An 18817-nucleotide genomic window follows, 5' to 3' on the forward strand; every position below is an offset into this window, starting at 1 on the left:
GCAGGTACAAGGAACACTGAAAAATAGGGATCCATAAACCTTTGCTGCTCCTGCAAATGATGGTTCCGAACACCTTGTAATAAATCAAAAAACTTTATTTTGAAGATATATTATAAATGTACAGCACACACAACATCAGTGTCTGGGGTGATGTGTGAGCAGGTTTAAAGCCTCAGCATTCATTCCAGCCCCGGCCGTGGGCTCCACATCTCCACACACACAAGATTCCAGCCTGAACACGTCTGGCTTTGCCAACACCTCCCTAACTTCCAGGAATATATTTCAGAACACAACAGCAACTGCTTAAAATGATCACAAATTAGCAGCATTCCTTGCTCTTGGCCTGGAGGCCTTCTGCAGGGAGCAAATCCTGCTGGTTTTCCTGCTCAGGGAGAGGTCAGCGACCCACGCGAGCGTGGCCAGAATGAATCCCGAATTCCACAGGCTCAGGGACGTCTGCCCTAGTTTAAGCTTCAGAAAGTAATGTTACACCTTAGGAAGAGCTGTGCATGCCACACACTGGCGTCAGAGCCAGATCAAAGTTATCCTATGCGGTACCTAATTGTTGTATACACAGGTGAAATGAAAAAATGTGAAGTCAGTACCTTGCAATGTAATTTTACTGGTGCTGCCTCGTGGGAAGTGCTGGGTAGCAAATCACATTCGTGTACAGTTCATTAAGCCATGATAAAAATATGCAAATTAAAAATCTCTACAGGCCTCTGTTACCTGCTGCAACAGAGACACTTGGGTTTGTGGGGCTTCGTTTAAAACGTGATCCAATTTCCTCCCTCTCCCCAGAGCACGATATAAAACTATACCCAAATTCAGTAAGAATTTAATGCATTTACATTTACTGAAGTTCACATGCTGCAAACAGGATCTGCATTGAAGATCTTCAAATCTAGGGCAAGAGGTCCTTAAAAAACCCCTTTTGCTACACCTGGATGCGGGGATGGAGGTGAGAACATTCACGTGGACGTAAGATCCCATGCAGGGAGGCGGGGATTGCCCCACACTGCCCTGCCACAGCCAGCACAAATCCTTCTGAGGAGGAACTGTCCCAGAGAGGGGGATACAGGCAGGACCTCCAGCCCCAAAGCTCCAGGACTCTCAGTCGGATGGAAATATCAGCTGGAAGTGCCGCTGTTCTGTTCGTTAATAAAAATGGTATTTATTATTAAAAGTAGAAAACCAGGGTGGTTACTTTGGATGAAACACTGGCTATCCTGTACACAAGACTTTGGGAAAATTGCCACTGGAGCAGAGATCACAGCAACCTGTGCCTCTCCCACAGGCAATGTTTGCTGACAGTGTCGCTATACATTCGTTTGGTGCGATGCTTATTTCAACACCTTCCAAAATACATTAAAAGATCCTCAGCCCACGGATCACAATGCCTAAAAAAAGTAATTGTAACAGTCCTAACTAAAAAGGATTTCAATAACCACTAAAGAGTTGCTTGGATATGAAAATCAATCTCTGAAATGCAAGTTTGGTTCCAGGAGAGGAGGAAAGAAAGGAGGGTCAAGGTTTTTGGGACAGGTCTGTAACAGGGGCTGCCAAGAAGAAGCCACGAGCTGGAGGTCTTGGAACTCGTGCAGGAGAGAACCTCACACCTTCCCAGAGGAGGAATGCCCTGATGGCTGCTTTGGGAACCATGCAAGTCAATTTTCCAGCTGCATGGAGAACACAAAACGTCCTGGAAATGGTGCAAAGCCCGGCGAGCCCTGACGCAGCCGGGTGATCCTGTGTGACCATTTCCAAGGAGGGATGCAGCAATCCTAAAGGAAGACTCAATGTCACTGCTCACCAGAAGAGGAGGAATGGCAGATTCTTTGGGCTGGACCAGGGAGAGAGGTTCAGCAGGAGAGTTACACTAGCTCAGGCTCACAGGTCAAGATAATCAAGGTCCAAGCTGTAAAGTAGCCACTGGCCTTTTTCCCAAACACATCCCTTTAAATGCATCCCCCTAAAAAGAGAGTATAAATACGAAGCCCTGAGAACAAACTTCCATATAGTACATTTCCATTAAAAATATCAGTGTTTTGATGACACAGTTTTAAGTTAGATACATTTAAATAAATAGCTGGCTACTTGCAAGAGGCCTGCAACATCAAAAGGTATGAGATTGTCTGGCTACCAACGGGGCAAAGAGCAGGAACTGTAAGAATCACACTGTTAGTCACCTACCACCCCATCCCTTTCCTGCTCACAGGCTTCCAAATATTCCCTTGACCATGGTAAGAGAAAATTAACTCTGACATGTCTCTGCTAGTTTGAACTTGAGCACCCGAGGTGCAAGCACAAGTAAATCCTCACTGCTGTGAGCAGTTCTTCCTCACAAAACCTGCTGGTTTTACTGAACAAAAATCTGTCCCATGTGTCCAGGGATCTCTCACTGGTCCTCAGAGCAGATCCCCCAGGGAACAGGACAGTTCCTCACCAGGCAAAGCCATACACATTCCTTGTGCCCGGTGGCTGCACATTCCAACTCCTGAGTGGTGACATTTCAGTTTTTGTAGGTTGTCTAAAAACTGGGCCAATCTGTGCCTTTTCCAGCACAATGGACTCAACTCCCCTCTGCATTTTCAGGGACAAAGCAGCAATCCCACCCCTGGGGTGACGGGACACAGCCCCTGGTGTAATTCACACCCCAGCACCACAGATGTCTTGATCAATCCCTTCAACCTCAGGGTAGTTTTTGGTGGGTTTAAATCAACTCCTGGGCCTTGCTGCAAACACCACACTTCCTAAATTCTGGTCTCCTGCAGCTTTTGGCAACTGCAAACTTCAGTTCTCACAAGCCAAGCAGGGCTCTGCTCAAGCCATCCCAAACAACGCATGAGCTGTGGAAGTGTTGAGCTCTGGAACAACAAAATCCAGAAATAACCACATTTCCTCAAGCCTCCCAGCATCCTAAAGATGCAGAATTCCTTTATCCCTAAGGTCTCCTTACTGCTGCTGCTGAACCTGGGCATTCTCACCTTCTATTACATAGGAATAATTTGTTTTGCTGCTGCTTTCCCCTGCACTTTATAACCAGTTCAGTGGCACTGAGGGGTCCTGGAATTCCAAGAGAGGCAGCTCTGAGCACTTTTATCCCTCTGAGCTCCACAGCCACTCCACCATCCACTCATGGACTCCTGAAATCAAACCCAGCATTTCCCAAGCCCTTACCTTCTTTAAAGGGCCACAACTGCACCAAAGGATCTGTTTGCTAAGTCTGAACCTCTCCTTATCCATTCAGAAGCCAAAAAACCTCCCACCAAACTACAGGGTAGTTTTTTCCAACTTTGCCTTCTAAAAACACTCATTAAAAGGAACATTAACCAGAATCCTGACTGTAGAGAAGGACATTTATCTCTGACATTAAGAACTTCAAGTAAAAGAGTCTTCTGGTATTATTATAAGCAAAAAGCTTCAGGAGTAAGCAAGAAAAATGGGTAAAATAATCAAAATCTTTCATAAGACCACAACATTCAGTCACAGCTACTCATGAGGAGCTGTGCTGAGCTCACTGGAGTGCAGGATCAGGCTCCTGGCTTTAGTTACAGGACAAGGTTATAATTTCATGTCATGTTGTCAGTCTATTCTTAGCAAGAGCCCACAAAAATGGTTTTACTGTCCAATTTGAACAGAAGAAGCATCTCTATAAAGCTTGGAATTTCTAAATGTAGAAGTAAATATTTCAGCAGTCATCAACTGTAAAGCTTAATATGAAATTACAAAATAAAATTTTAAAAAAGAATCCTGGGATAGTAAGACAAGATAAAATCTCAGGCTGCTTTGATTTCCCCACCCTTCATATTAATTATGAGAAATTGGCAACTTCAGTGCCTCAGCTGCATAACAGCACAGAGCAGATGCCAAGTTCAGGCCAAAACTTGTTGTAGGGTTTCAGATTGCATCTTGCTGCATTTTTGTTTAAAAAAACTCCAACTGCACATAAATCCCTCCCACACCTAAAGAGGTGACTTGCAGAGCTGCTCAGGATCTCCCTGTTTGACAGGACACCTTTGTGCTGGTTAAGGACAGGGTCTCCACCTGGTTTCTCTGCAAGATTTGCCTCTTCTGCCTTTCCTGCAGGGCTGTGAAGCACAGGGCATGGCAGGGATGATGACAGATGTCAATCACATCACATTATTTTCACTGAGTTGAAAATAACCCCCTTTTTTTAGCAGACTGCTAAAAAAGTAACACCTGCAGAGCCCAGTCATAAACACCAGCTGGATATTCACAGTGAGTTCTGTTCTTAATAGCTCAGAAATCCTCTCTGAAATCTCAAGCCAGTCTTCTGGCAAAATAGGAAAGACCCAACCTGACAGTCTTGGTATGACCATGATAAAAATAAGGATGAAGAAAACCCACTTCTAACTCAAAGATAGCAATTTCAAGCGTGCTTTAAATACCTTAAACAAGATAAAAACCTGTGTGGTTCTGCTGCTTTACAGATCACCAGCAACCCCCTCCCCATGCAATTCAGCTGCTTTTTTTTGTAAACAGAATAAAACCCCCACGAGCCCCTTTCCAAAAGCGTGCACATAAAAATGGGAAAAAAACCACTGTGTGAACATATCCCTCCTTGCAATGGGATATGGCAGAGTTATGAGCTTAGGAATTGCAGCCACTCGGGAATTCAAGTCTTGATGTGGTGAATTCTGTGGTGAAAGAGATCCTGCACCTGTATGGTACCTGACAGAGAACCTCCTGCAAGTACAACCCCTGTGGGACTGCAACAACACTAATGCAGCAAATAAATAGGAAAAAGTAATGTTATTTATTAGAATTCCGTCTCTGAATGATTCTGCTTAAATTAGAAAGCCAGATAAACAAGCTTGGATAGAAATGTGCTTGCTCTCCCAAGATTTGGGTTTTTAAAAAACATTTCCTAAGAATCAATTTTTTTTTTTAAAAAAAAGCAGTTTTGCAATTGGATAAGAGCCATAAATTAATACTGTATGGAGATGATTTATATCCTATGCTAGTGGTCAGTGACCTTTTGTAAACACCAGCCAGATCCTAGCAAAACTGGCCAGAAAACTGTCACAGGCCTTTTGAACGAGCAATAGTTCTTTCCAACAATCAGATTCTTAAGCGTTTTCACAAAACCTTTTTCCTATTTTTTTTATATATATATACTTTATTTTAAACCTAATACCTGAAAACATAAACAAGTCCTCAAACCTCTTCCACTAACACTAAATCCACAAGGCAACTCACTCCTGTTGGCCGTAACTACGAAAGCTCTCGTGAGAGAGACCCCTCCAGCCAGGATCTCCCCCCTTCCCTCCCTTCCATCCACCCCCTCCCAACCATCCAGGCACCCTCCCGTGGAGCTGGAGGGGGAGTGAGGGGCAGGGGGAAGTGGCACAGTGCACTGGCAGTTCCCTCTACGTGCGATTCAGCGTCTGGAAGATTCGGGAGATCTGTAACATCACCGGCCCCGTTTCGGGATCGTTCATCCACTGAGTGCTGTTCAAGGGGTTTTCAAGCATATCCTCGAAGGCTGCCAAGAAACAGGGATTGCAACAATTAGTCCTTCAATGTTTGGGAGGTTTCAGCAGCAGGACAGTGAGAAATAGCTACAGCTCATAGGCAGTGCCCAGAAATGTGGGAATCCACGTGTGTTCAAGGGTTCCCAGCCTTGGATGATGCCACAGGCTTTGTGCTTTCCTCAGCATTAAATTCACTGCAGACAGTGATTAAATACTCAGCCTGGATTATGGGCCAGCCCATGAAACCTCAAGGACATGGGGTTGAAAAGGTAAAGCCTTAACAAATGTGTCCTAGCCTCAGTTTCCAGGATCATGAAATCCATCCACCCATTCCTGAATGCTCTCCTGCAGCTCCACTCCTCTGATCAAAGCTTTTTCCACATCCCAGCCTGGATTTCTTGCACCAGTATCCTTTTCTTCCTTCGTACTTAACCAAGACAGTTCATGGAAAGCACAGTCACCCCGTGCCTGTTCCCTGTGCTGCCCTTTGCCTGCTCCATGGCTCCTCTGGAGAGGAAATCAAGACAGCAGAAGCAGCAGCAGATGTGCCAAAGGCTGCACAGAGTCAGCACAAGTGTAGCCCCTTAAGCCTCCAACTCTCAGCACTTTTATCTCTTCATAGAGGCCCCTGGAGCCACCAGGGAAGCAGCACCTTGTTCCTCCTTCCTGGTGTCTGGAGAGTAGGGGATGTCAGAGAGGCAGAAGGGGAAAGGTTGGGCGTGCTGAAAAACGACCTCAATTTCTGAACAGGGAAAGTGGTCCAAATATTTAATTAATATTCTTTCTGTCTTTACAAGAAGCTTTGCTGCTTGTTTGCTTTTTTTTGTTGTTTTATTTCATCTAGTTTTGACTCTTCTACTCATGCTGAAGGAACCAGACAGGCACTGCAAGAGCCAAGCTGCAAATCTGGCAGAGGAATGGGCCAGGCACTGATTTAAGCCCTTTGAGCTGGGCTCCTGGACATTTGAAGCCAGTCATCACAGAACGGGACAAAAAAAGCAGCTGCACAGTCACCAAAATGTCAGTGTTGTAAGAGCCTGGTCCAAGGTCAGCACTAATTTTCCCAGGAGTGTCAGTGCACAAAGCTCAAGTGCCATTAGTGGGAGCTGGAAGTGCCCAGCACCTCTGAAAGGCTCCTTATTAATACCTCGCTCAAGGTCATGCAACTTGCCTCCAGGAAAGCCCAAAATAAAATCCAGATCTCCCCTTTCAGCACTTGAACTACTTTCTTTTATGCAGACTCACAAGCTTAAAACTAAAGATTTATAGATATTCTGTAAGGAACTCATCAAATGCAAAACCTCATTATTAAAACCTGTGACATAAGCAATTTGCAGATGTATCATTAGGAATATATTCTCTGATGTTCATCCGAGCTCCACAAGCTCCTATAATGGCATTTCATTTTCTATTTATATTCTGAGCTGCAGTGTGGAACCCCTGTTGGAAATGAAGAGACCATTTGTTCAGAAATCAAGAGTGGGAAGGTTCTGCTCTTGAATTATTTAAAGGCTTGCAAACTCTCCTAATTACATTTAAAGTGGTATTTTTAAAGGTCCTCTTGAATAAGCTGTGCACACAGCCCTTATTTAAAAGCATCGCTTCAAATAAGTTTTGAAGCCAAAGATTAAATGCAAAACGTTTTATCTACATGACAGAGCCAGTCATTGTTCTGTGTTGTCGAAAAGAGCAATTCCTCAGGGATGTGAGGCTCTGTGAGGCTCCTCAGCTGGGTACACACTGTGCCCACAGCCTTTCTGACCATGAGCACACAGACTTTACCACAGAGCTGAAACCCAAGCAAGGGGAAGGGTGTTTTCCCATTTTATCTCCATTTTGATAGGCAAAGCCTTAGCTCAGCCTTCTTGTTTGGACACTTTTCCACAAGTTCCCTTCTGTCTCAGTGAGCAGGCCTCACGCACAGGGAGCTGCACAGCAGGAGACTGCCTTGTTTTTTCTGTGAAATAATCAGAGTTCTAGACAGACATTCCCGATTTTTCCCCTCGTGGCCAAAGGGAGCACACAAAAGGTCTCCTAAATCCACAAAAGCATTGCAGCCAGCAGCTATTAAAGTTCTGAGTTCAGCAAGTGTAATCCTGGGGAATTAGAATCATTTCTGGGACAGCCCCAAGGCCTGCTCTGGGTTCAGCTGAGCTGCAGGATGAAGCAAACTAACAGCAGAGCTGCTGCAAGTGAGGAAAAGGCTCCAGAGCTGCCCCTATCCCCCAAAGGGGGCTGTCACCACCCAGCTTCTCCTTTGACTTCCTGGCAAATCCACATCTGTGCAGCAGGAACCCGCACAGGACTTACCTAGTAGAGTTTTAGGGTTGGTGAGCCCTAATTGTACCACTGGGTTTTCTAAGATGGCTTGGAAGAGAGGGCTGTTGGTGTCAATGCCCTTATCTAAGTCCTCTGGAGAAGGTTTTCTGTCTCCCAGCAGCCACTCACACTGAAAGAAATCATCAGGCACATCAGATGTCATTAGAACCAAAGTGTCTCTACTCAAATTGCTAATGTGGCATTTTAAAAATACTTCTCCCTCTCCCGGTTAAAGCCTGAGCTGTACATTTCCTTTCACACATTCATTTGTACCATCCAGCCCAATATCCTCTCTCCAACAGCAGCCAGCACTGGATACTGAAGAGAGGATTCCCTGGCTGTCAGCTGTGTCCACAAAATTTTCCTTAACATACAGCAGGGGACTAATCAATCTTGGAAAAACTTCCTGTTTTCTGATTCCAAAAACGGTGGAAGCATTGCTGCCAAATGCTAATTTACACACTGCATGGTTTGACTGTATCCTGGATCATTTATTCCTGTCCTAAACCAGATATTCTTGGGAATACCTTTTCCTTTCTCATGATAGCACAATCTCTTTTGCAGACTGTGGTGAGGGAGTTTCTCAACAGCTTTTCGAAAACCCAGCCTCAACCTCACAGACCCTGAGCTCCTCTGAGGAGCCCAAACCCTTTCTATTCCAGCTGTGTATCCAATCTGAAAGAGGCACAGAATTTGTGCTCCTGAATCTCCAGTAAGGGCCGACTTCATGGCAGATCAAAACATGATCCAATTCAAGGATGAAAGCATCAGTGGGACAGACCCTTGGAGCAGCAAGGAGCGGGAAGGACGCTGTACTCACGGCTGCATTTTGCTGGTTGTTGTTCACTCTGAGTGCATCCACCACTTCCTTTTCATCAAATCCCATCTCCATCAGGGCAATGACAGCCTAGAGCAGAATCCCACAGCTAAATGTTACACTTAGAACAGAAATGAGAGCAATCATATCCCAGAGCAATACGTGGGGTAAAACCCCTCATAGTTCCTGTTTGCAGAGCACTCAGCAATTTTATTGACAAAGTTTTCAAATATTCTATATCAAAAGTGTCTTTATCATGGAAGAAGAATAAATCTTGGGAGTGAAGGTGGTTCCTATCCTCAACACCGGAAGCTGAATGCAAGGCAAAGAGCAAGTATAGTTGGGGTAGAAAAGAGAAGGAAAATGAGGAAAAACACCTCATTTGGGAACTCTCCTGTCACAAAGCTCTTGTTCACATCTCACTGGCAGATCAACCCTGATGTGCATTTGTGGTTCTATTCACCCCATCTAATTTCACTTCCCAGGCTTATTACACTGCTGGTGAGTGTGATGTATTCAGACAAACACACCCAGATATTAGTATGAGAATGTTTCATTGTTTAGAAATCGCACCCAGGCCATCAAATGCATTTGCAGCTCTTAACCCAAATCTCAGAACAGCCAGCTGTAAACCCAAGGTGCCAGATGTCGCAGAGCCCCTCCTGGTGTGTTCCCATTGGGAGAACAACACATTCCCACTGCAGATCCAAAAAAAAGGCAACTTCTGTGTTCACTGCAAGACTTCAATCTGCTGGTGGTACTCGTCCTTGTTCCCTAAAACAATAATGTTCTTCTGTCATTTCCACAGAATCATGGAATGGTTTGGCTTGGAAGGGACCTTAGAGATCGTCCAGTTCCAACTCCCTGCCAGGAGCAGGGACACTTTCCACTAGTCCAGGTTTTTCTGAGCCCCATCCAGCCTTTTCTAGAGCCAAAGGATCTGCTCCTGTCCTGCCACCCTTCCCTCCCAGGCTGCAGTGAAAACAACAATGCCAGGGGTCTGGAGCTCACTTCAGTCCTCTCAGAGTTTCCAGGTGCAGAAGTAACAGTGCCAGTCATGGAGATCCTGCTATCCCAGACAGCAATGCATTCCTGAAGCAATATCCCTGAATTTAAACACTCCCTGAACACCTCCACTGAAATACTGCCAAGCCAGCCCAATATCCATCTACCCACAGGTCCCATTTCACTTATTAACTAAACCTTTATTTGGATTTCATGGTGCCCACAAAATCCCTCCCAATGCCATCAGTTCCACAGGGGATAAGCAGCACCTACCCGTGGGTCTGGACGAAACTCTCTTTTCCTCCGGATCTTCTTGAATATTTCCGTCAGCTCATCCTTGGCCTCTTCCCCGCCCTCCTCCGAGCTGGGGCCTGCAGCTGCCTCAGCAGAGGAGGCAGCACCTTCAGCTGGGGCTTCTGCAGGAGTCTGACCTGGCAGAGGAGCATCCACAGAAGGGTCATCAGCGTGTTCTATCAACCACTCCATGGCCTGGGTCACCGACATGCTGGAAAACGCGGGAACACCGGGATGAGACACTCAGATGTGACAGCTCCACATACATTCATTTACTCCCATGGTGGATGCACCTGCAGGTTAATTAGTACCTGAAAACTCATAAATAAAGTTTTGGAGCTAATGTCAGAGCACCTTGATTCTCTGAGCATCCACAATCTTCTCTGAAGCTGCGAAAAGAGAGGATCCAAGTCCAACTTGGACCTGCAACCCAGATTTTAAAAGGCATTTCTGAGGCAGTCACCTCACTCTCTGCAGCATCTGCTTTGTTTCCCAAAGAAGCACTGGCTGTTTGAAATTGTGGACAGAACTGCCAACATAGCACGTTCCTAATTTACACTGGAACCACATCTCCGGTGTCAACAGCTCTGTTCCTGAGGGAGAGGCAGCAGAACACCATGGTGTGCCAGCATCACTTGCTGTGCAGTGTAACTGCTCCAGCAAAAGGATCCTCAGAGCTCCCAACACCTCTTCCCAACAGGTAGAAAGGGAAAAAAGCACAGATAACAATAGTGCAATGAATGTGTAGTTCCATGGGACACACAGGAATTGTTACATGTTCATGGAAGGGAAAGCCTTTGCCTATTTGGCTTTTCTGTTACCACATGAAAGCTGCAGGACAAGAGGGGAGAAAGTCTTCCTGCAATACTGGAAAAGTGTCACTGGAATATGTTGTGGACTCTACCACCAACATTTTTCCAGAATGGCCTAACAAACCCCTCTGAGGAGGGAGGCAGTACAGCTGGCTGTTCTTGGGGCATGAGAAGAATGATGTAACCTCCTGTTTTCCTGCACTTGCTCTCTGGACTTCACAGTATTCTTGGAATTTTTAAAGATCAGCACAAAGTATATTTCTACAGCTGAAAGGCCAGGGTGGATGGGCTAAGTTTGCCTTTTCCTCTGTAAAATCTGACTTTAAAAGCTGAAGACCCACAGACCTTGCAGAGCACATCCAGCACTGATCCCCCTTCCCTGTGCCACCTGCACTCTGCCTGAGGCAGCACTTCTTGGAGTTAATACTTTCTCCAACCTCCATTTAGGTGACCCATATAAGGAAACAAAAAAGATGCAAAATTATGTTAAAGCACAAGCAGTAGGGGCCAGGCAGGTGCTGGAACACTCACTGGTTCAGCCGGAGGGCTTTGACAGCTCTGCTCTCTGGGAAGCCCATCTCGGTGAGCTGGCGCAGCGCGATCTCATCCACCCTGTCCTCCTCATCCTCATCCAGCATGGCTGCACACACACAAACAAAACAGTGCTCAGATTCACTCCAGGCTCATACAAACCCCTGTGTCAATGGAATGGCATGTGTTAACTTCATCCCCCATTCTCTCTCCCATCCCTCCTTTTGTTTCTGCCCCCAGTTTGCCACCTCATCATGTAATTTGCTGCACTCAGCTCGCTCCGGCTCAGATTGATTCTTCCAGGACAAAGACTTTGCCCAGATGTGTTCAAGATCTCAAACAAAAGGCCACAAACTCTCACGTGACCATGGGATTTCCACACAATTAAATATATGAGATTCACTGAAGATCTGTTAATCATTTCTCTAGAAATTAAGTTGGATCTGGCCATAGCAGATCTCAAGGATGAGCATTTCCCACCAACCTGATCAAGAGCCAGAGTTTCTCCTCATTTTACTACCTCCTTCTGCATTTTCAACTATTCTTTACTAGCCCCACTAATAATTTTTAAATGGAACTTCTCACCCATCCCAAAGGGACCTTTTATGTCCATGACTTTCATCCACAAGGTGAAACTTTTGCCACAAAGTTTTCAGCAGCTTTGCTGCCACATCAGTGTCTGAACTTCACTCTGAGCCCACTCCTATGCTCCAGAAACAAATTCCCAGGATTGAATTAGCAACTCTAAAGATATGTTCATACCATTTGCCTTCTTAAATAGTTCAACTGCATCTGGGTTCAGTGCTAGCAATTTCTGTGCAACTTCTATGAGAGACACTAAAATCTTCCGGAGCTCTGTCTGGAACTGCAAGAAAGGAAACTGTCAAAACATTTAGACAGGAAGTTACCAGCCATCAGTGAATCTTAATGTATCTATTGTTAGTAACACAGCAGCAGCCTGGCCCTCTGTACACAGGGTTGCTTTATTAGGGCTTTATTTTCATTGTTTAGTCTCTCAGGAGGTCTGGGACCTTCCTGTGAAGCGTTACATAGAAGCAAAAGCTCCTGGGCAGAAAGGTCCTTTTATTTCTACCACACCCAGCAGCAGTCAAGGAAGGGAAAAAACCCACTGCAACCCCCTGAACTATTTAAGACTGAAGAAATAAACCCCCCCAACTTCACATCTGCCACAAATCCTGAATGTGCTCTGAGGCTTTTCCAAGCACAAACAAAACATTTAAAATCATAGTTTAGGACAGTATTTTATTCTCACTAAACAGCATAAGCTGTGTCTAAACCTTAAGCTATTTAATGTACATTACAGACACCTGAATTTCTCTTATAACGAAAACAGAACTGCATTCACAGGTAAGAGAAAAGCTTCTATAAATATATATATATATATAAGCCTGTTTGGGTATTGGTGTGTGGGTTCAAATAGATGCAGTACTTACATCCCTCATGTTGTGGTGGGTCACGGTGCGGTCCACGCTGCGGGCGGGCAGGTTGGCAGTGGCTTTGAGGATGGCATCCTTGTCAGGAGCCTTCTGCTCCTGCTTCCTCTGCAGGGAAGGGAACAGGAGCAGGTTTCACAACCCATTAGCCACAGGACAGAGAACACAGCAGAGAGTTTCACGTTCCTCCCCAAGACACCAAGCAGTGCTCTGTCACTTGTAATGCCATGGATTAACAGCTCCAGGAGCATCCTGCAATTACAGGACTGAACTGGGTCTGTTGGGCTGCCCCACTCTCAGTCCTTACACCCAAACATGCAGGGGAATTCCAGCATAAAGAGGGACAGTGATGTATCCCAGAGAACTGGGAGGCCTCTGAGTTTATGTGATACATCAACTGCAGTACCACTGGTGCATAAACACCATCCTGACCTCAGGAACAATTCCAATAAAACAAAGTAAAACAGTAAGGGGCAACATTTCAGGGTTAGAGGGTGACAAGTCACACAGAGCTAAAGGCAGAAGACAACCTGGCAGCAAGCCAACATATTTCTTTGGGTTTTCAAACAAACCAAGGCACTTGCTGAACTGTATTTTAATTATTAGACATTTGTTCAAAGATGAAATCTGTAACATTTCCACAGAGTGTATCTGTGTGTCTTATTTTAAGGCAGATGTCCTCAGAACAACAGTTAAAAATGTAAAATCAGCTTCCTCTACGTTGGGAAAAAAATAGGAAGTAATTCCTCTGGAATTTAACTGGCAGCATCTGCCTCTCCAAGGAGAGTACATCACAGTAACCCTTCCACATAACAACGATAAAGCAGAAGTTAATCAGAAGTGTCTTGGACTCACCTTCTCCTCTGCCACCACATCTGCCATCTTGGGCAGCAGCGCCGGCGCGCGCTTCTTGATCAGCAGCAACACATCTGCGAGAGAAGGACACTGCCACAGGTTAGAGAGCCTGGGAGAGCAGCTGCTCTGAGACACCCCACAAACTCAACTGCTCCTGGAGGTGAATTCTGTGTTAGCTCCACTGTGGCATTTATTTAGCTTCCTATGTCAAAGCAGAGAGTAAATCTTTAAAATGTTACTGTTTGGAATTTGCCAAATGAAACCCAACCTCCTGCTTCCAGGCTGACAGAATTCAAACCCAGACAATCTCACCTCTGTCCTGAATGTTTTCCTCCAACACTGTTTTTGTGTCTGTCAGCACCTTCTCAGAAGTAGCATGGATCAGCTTATGATGTGTCACAGTTTTGGGATCCTCCAAGCTCCCAGGAACACACTGCAGGAGACAATAAATACTGCAGATCACAAAACACAAACTTGGCACTCAGGATTCTCCACATACAAACTGTGCATCATTTCCTGGCTTCTCAACAGCTTAAGCCAGAGGTCAGTGCACATAAAGCATTTTATTCAAGAAAATTATGTTTGATTTGTGCCTGTGTGAGTGGATTTGTGCTTTCTCAGGACACCTCTCTCACACTAAATGCTGGGAGCCTTGGAGATTTGGAGCAAAGCAAGGATGCTCCAGGACCCACTGCTACATTAATTCTGCAGCAAATCACTCGGGTCCCTCACTCTTGGTGAGCAGTAATTGGTATCACAAAGTAAAAATGCAAATCTGCCAAGAGCAGCAGGGTTTTGCAGGAGGGGAGGCTGTAATGTTGCCGTATGTTCTCATTTGGAGTGTCCAAACAGGACTCCCTGCTTCACCTAGCAATTATTATTTACTCTCAGAGTAAACAAGCCACTGCCAGCAGTGATTTTGGTTTATCTGACCTTAAACTGGGCAGTTTCTGCACATTGTTTCAAGCTGAAATCAAGAGATTTGGCTGCTGGAGCCCTAACCTGGGTTCCTGCTGAAAAGGCTGAACCAAAGTTCTGCTCACAGCTCTTCTTCCCAACCATAAATAATCAGAATACAATGGAAATTTTTTTTGTGCTCATTCCTTTATTGCAACTCTAAATTGCATGTCAATTAATTCACTAGGAAATCAGTTCAAATCCTAAAAAAAGAGTGCTCACACAGGCCTTGAGCTGCCTCCTCCTCACACCAGAGTGGCTCCAGATGCACAGTGAGAGATTTCAGGAACATTATTACATCAGTGCATCTAGAGGCTTCCAATTTGTTTGAGTGCAAGAAGAAATCAAAGTGCTTGCAATTCCAGAAAGGCAAAATTAGAAATAACAACCTACCAAACCCCAGAAATTGCTGCTGCTGTTCCCACCACAAAACAGGACACTTAATACTGACCTCGCCTGCTCTGCTCACAGCAAACAGCTTTTAACAACACTTCTAAATGTTTCTACCAAGCCACTTCCACTTGTCCATATCTGCACAAGAGAATGTTCCTCCTTCATGCAACAGAGCCATTCCCAGAAATCCCACTGAAATCCCTAATATTGATGGAGCATTTAGTGCTGTTCATCACCACCTTTCCTGCTGACTGCAGCTGATGGAAAGCTCAGCTCCCTGCTGTTTTTCCAAACAAAACACACTTGTTTCCAACACGGACTCCAGTCCCTCACCTGAACCTGTGCTCGGTTCTGACGCCTCACTGAGACTGAGGTGAGAACATCTGAGTCCTGCTTTGTCTAACAGGAGCCTCTCAGGAATCCTCCAGCTCATGAAGTGCTGAACCAGGGCCAAAGACTCCATTAACAGCTGGGAGAACCTCCTGTAATGGATCTGATCAGGCGCCCAAAATGCCTGGGTACGTCAGTGGAACATCTCTGCAAACAAGCTCAGAATATTCCTGTTACAGATCCTGAGAGTAAGAGAAGCTGAAAAGGGCAGCTGGGAGGTGTGTTTGGGGTGGGACACACAGACCTATTACCCTATTTTTCCCCAGCACACATGAAGGAGTGTGTGAGGACAATCACGTAATAAATGTGGGCAGTAATTAATCATAAAACTAATAAGGTAAAAGTTTAAGCAAAAAAATTAAAGTTCTGTGGACACCAATTCTTATTTCCTGTTCTTCCAACCACTTCATTAACAACTGCAGAGAATAGTAGGGCAGATAGGAGCACTACATACACCAAAGAGGCTACTGAGCGAAACACCTGGCTTATCTGTACATTTTAACATGCCCTGGAAATAGAGAAAACACCTGACCAGCAGTGCCTTTACTCACTCTCACCTTTTCTTTTTAATTCTGGAGTTCCCAGCAGGCTACTCTGCCTGGCAGGTGACAAACATTTGCCACTGGTGATGCCAAGCACCTCTTGCAAAGCTTGGAATCCTGGTAAACCACAAGGCTTTGTTTGTTTTTAACTATGAAATAGCTTGGGTGTTTTGTTTTTTTTTTCTGCTTTTAATAACAGGAACATTTGAAAATAGCCCTGACACTCCCTCCTATTAAACTTGGGTGGCTTAAACCACCTGTTTAAACAAATGATGTTACAGGTAAAGAGGCAAACCAGTGGGAAGGGTTTATTTCTTTAACAAAAGACCCCAAAATATCAAATTTAGGGGGAATAAAGACATCAAGAATGGCACTTCAGAGACCAGCCAGCATTTGAATATTATGGAAGGAAAAGTGACCACTTTTTCAGTTCCAACCTGTTACAAACATCTTCCTTTGCTTCCTGAGAGAATGATTTCAAAGATGTTCAGGAACACAATCATCAGTCTCTTAGAAGAGGTGGCTGCATCAATTATCTCAAGGGGTTATCATGATTCAGGCCATGATCAGGAGCCATGATTTTTCCAGGTCTATTTTCCCCCTCCATACAACTATCTGTTATCCATTATGGTTATGGAAATCCACCTCAGGAGCACAAAGCAGCAGAGAACGAAATCAAATGTCACTCTGAGTTATCAATTGTCTCTAAACCCGCTCTCTGTCCGTGCAAAGCCATCCCCTCTTGTCCTGGCACTCCATCCCTTGTTATATAATCTCTCTCCCTGTTTCCTGTCAGCTCCCTTCAGGTACTGGAAGGCCACCTGGGCACCTTTATTTCACCCAGGAAATAAAACCTTTAACCCTTCAAATATGAGTTAAGTGGTTACCAACTACAGGCACCTTCTCCTATTGCGCTGGTTTTATGGGAAAAAAAGTCTTTGCAAGACTATAAAGACAAACCCTCCTCACCATTAAATGTGATTTAGTGATCTGTGCTCCCACAGGGAGGAGTTGAGGCTCCAGCTTTTGCCAGCTCCACAGTTCCACGTCCCTCAGGAAGAAATGCAGCAGGTCAGGAGTGCAGCTGCCAGGCCAGGCTGTGCTGGCCCCAGACTCCTGGCCACGGGTCACCACGCTGCTGTTGTCAATCAGGACAGCAAAACCCAGCTGTGGCAGAGCTTCCAAACTCAAACCTGAAACCACTGGGTCTGACACTGACACACCAGAGAGCCTGTGCTCCCCTGCTCTGCTTCCACAGCCTGTGCCTCTGCTTTGGACACGTTTTCCCCTGCACACAGTGAGAAGTGATTGACCCTTTGGCCACTTGCATCAAGACCTTATTGTTTTAAGCACGAGGAGAGCATTAGAAGAGCTTTTATCTCCCCCAGAAAACACCTCCGTTGTTCCCGTGCCAGCACAGGGTGAGGCTGCACTAAGATTTTAACAAAACAGGTCATTTCTCCTCCACGGTTCCTACCTTCCCTCTTTGTTCAGGCACAGAAACAAACCAGGCTGTGATCCAACGCACACCCACCAGCTCCCACAGCACGGGCAGGAGCTGGTGATCTCTGACACCGCTGCAGAACACACGCCAAACTCCCTAACCAAATGTTACAAAGCCATTTCCGCCCAAATTCTCCTTTCCCAACACACTAAACTCGCCGTTTTCTTTCCGTAGGGAAACTCTCACGGCGTTTCCTTTCCGTATGGAACAGTTTCACGTAATTCGGGGTGGGGAAAGCAGACACAGCAAACCAGGACACAAAGCCACCTGTTTACCTCAGCTAATGTTATTTTTTTTCTCTTTTTAAAGACATTTACAGGGCGTTGGAAAAATCAGTTTTCCTCACGGGACAGTTTCCTTTCCCCTGGACTGTTAACTCCGGTCGTTCTCCCGATCCCCGGTTTCCAGCCCCGCAGATCTCCGGGCGCTCTCGGTGGCCCAGCCCGGCCCCGGTGCCCGCTCCTTACGTGCTTCAGGCACCGCTCCTTGAGCTTCTCCACCGTGGTGTCCTCGGGCACCTCCTCCAGCCACTCGGCGCCCTCCATGGTGCACACATGGAGCCTCAGCACCTTCCCCGCAAAGATCTTCTCCTCCTGCACGAACATCGCCCCCGGTCCCGGTCCCGCCGCTCCGCCCCCGCCGCCGCCTCACCAGGCCCCGGGCAGCGCCGCGCGCTCCCGCCCGCCCATGAAGGTGACCCCGCCCGGCCCGGGAGAGCGACGGCCCGGCCCGGGCGGCGCGGGGAGCGCGGCGGTGGCTGCGCCCGGCCCGGCCCTGCCCGGTGTCACCGCCGGTGTCACCGCCCGGGCCCCGCCGTCCCTCCGGGGACACGGCGGCGCTCCCGCCGCGACCGGAAACGGAAATGCTGGGCACCGCGGCGCATGCAGGGAGATGTAGTTCTACCGCGGCGGGCTCCTCCGGAAGTGAAGGCGAAGGAACACCCCTTCACGCCCGCCCCTGGGAGGGCAGTTAGGGTTTTCAATCTTTAATAAACCTTTAATATACCTTACATAAACGATTAATGACACTTAATGACGTTTAATGACGTTTAAGACCGTTTATCAACGGCTCCTCTGCGCCGCAGTTAATACGGAGCTGCCCCGCTCCATTGTGGGATCGCGGTCTCTCCCCGCCCCGGTGCGCGCTGGGACTGCGGCGCTGCCCGGTGCATGCCGGGAGTTGTAGTTCCGTCCCTCGGGGCTCGGGCAGTCCTTGAGGCGGCCCGGGCACGGCTGGGGGGTCGCGGACACTCCGGGAACACCGGGAGGCACCGGGGCGATGCTGCTGTCCCGAGCGGAGCGGGATGGAGCGGCCGGGGGCAGCGGGCATTCCCCCTCCGGCCGTTGGAGGGGGCCCGCGGGCTGCCGGTTCCCGGCCCGCTGCCGTTCTTCACCGTGGGACTCAATTCCCAGCCCACAGGGGTTATTTGTTTTTATCTTAGATTAT

General features: G+C 46.7%; 1 protein-coding gene across 2 annotated transcripts; it reads right to left on the reverse strand.

The window, feature by feature from the left end:
• Nucleotides 1–74: 74 nt before the first annotated feature.
• Nucleotides 75–18224, reverse strand: UBAC1 (UBA domain containing 1). 2 transcript variants are annotated; one of them, XM_039561572.1, is made up of 10 exons: nt 17839–18224; nt 13898–14018; nt 13586–13659; nt 12731–12838; nt 12039–12141; nt 11277–11385; nt 9913–10144; nt 8638–8724; nt 7809–7947; nt 75–5509 (listed from the first exon to the last, which is right to left on the reverse strand). In XM_039561572.1, exons 1-10 carry the CDS (start codon nt 17974–17976, stop codon nt 5394–5396), a joined length of 1227 nt encoding a protein of 408 aa, XP_039417506.1. In that variant the 5' UTR covers nt 17977–18224; the 3' UTR covers nt 75–5393. The 2 variants fall into 2 exon arrangements, with proteins under 2 accessions (XP_039417506.1, XP_039417505.1); XM_039561571.1 differs by having other exon boundaries at nt 12039–12156; nt 17839–18012.
• Between the last annotated feature and the right edge of the window lie 593 nt (nt 18225–18817).

Source organism: Corvus cornix, chromosome 17 (genome assembly GCF_000738735.6).
Source record: "Corvus cornix cornix isolate S_Up_H32 chromosome 17, ASM73873v5, whole genome shotgun sequence".
NCBI lineage: Eukaryota > Metazoa > Chordata > Aves > Passeriformes > Corvidae > Corvus > Corvus cornix.

What these genes read in the sequence shown, in the direction of transcription:
- UBAC1 (XM_039561571.1), bottom strand. Translation starts at nt 17,976, where the DNA reads ATGTTCGTGCAGGAGGAGAAGATCTTTGCGGGGAAGGTGCTGAGGCTC. An exon ending in AAAGCCCTCCGGCTGAACCA is followed by an intron (nt 10,145 to 11,276) that starts GTGAGTGTTCCA and finishes CGCGTTTTCCAG; the next exon opens with CATGTCGGTGACCCAGGCCA. An exon ending in CAACCCTAAAACTCTACTAG is followed by an intron (nt 5,510 to 7,808) that starts GTAAGTCCTGTG and finishes GTTTCTTGGCAG; the next exon opens with CCTTCGAGGATATGCTTGAA.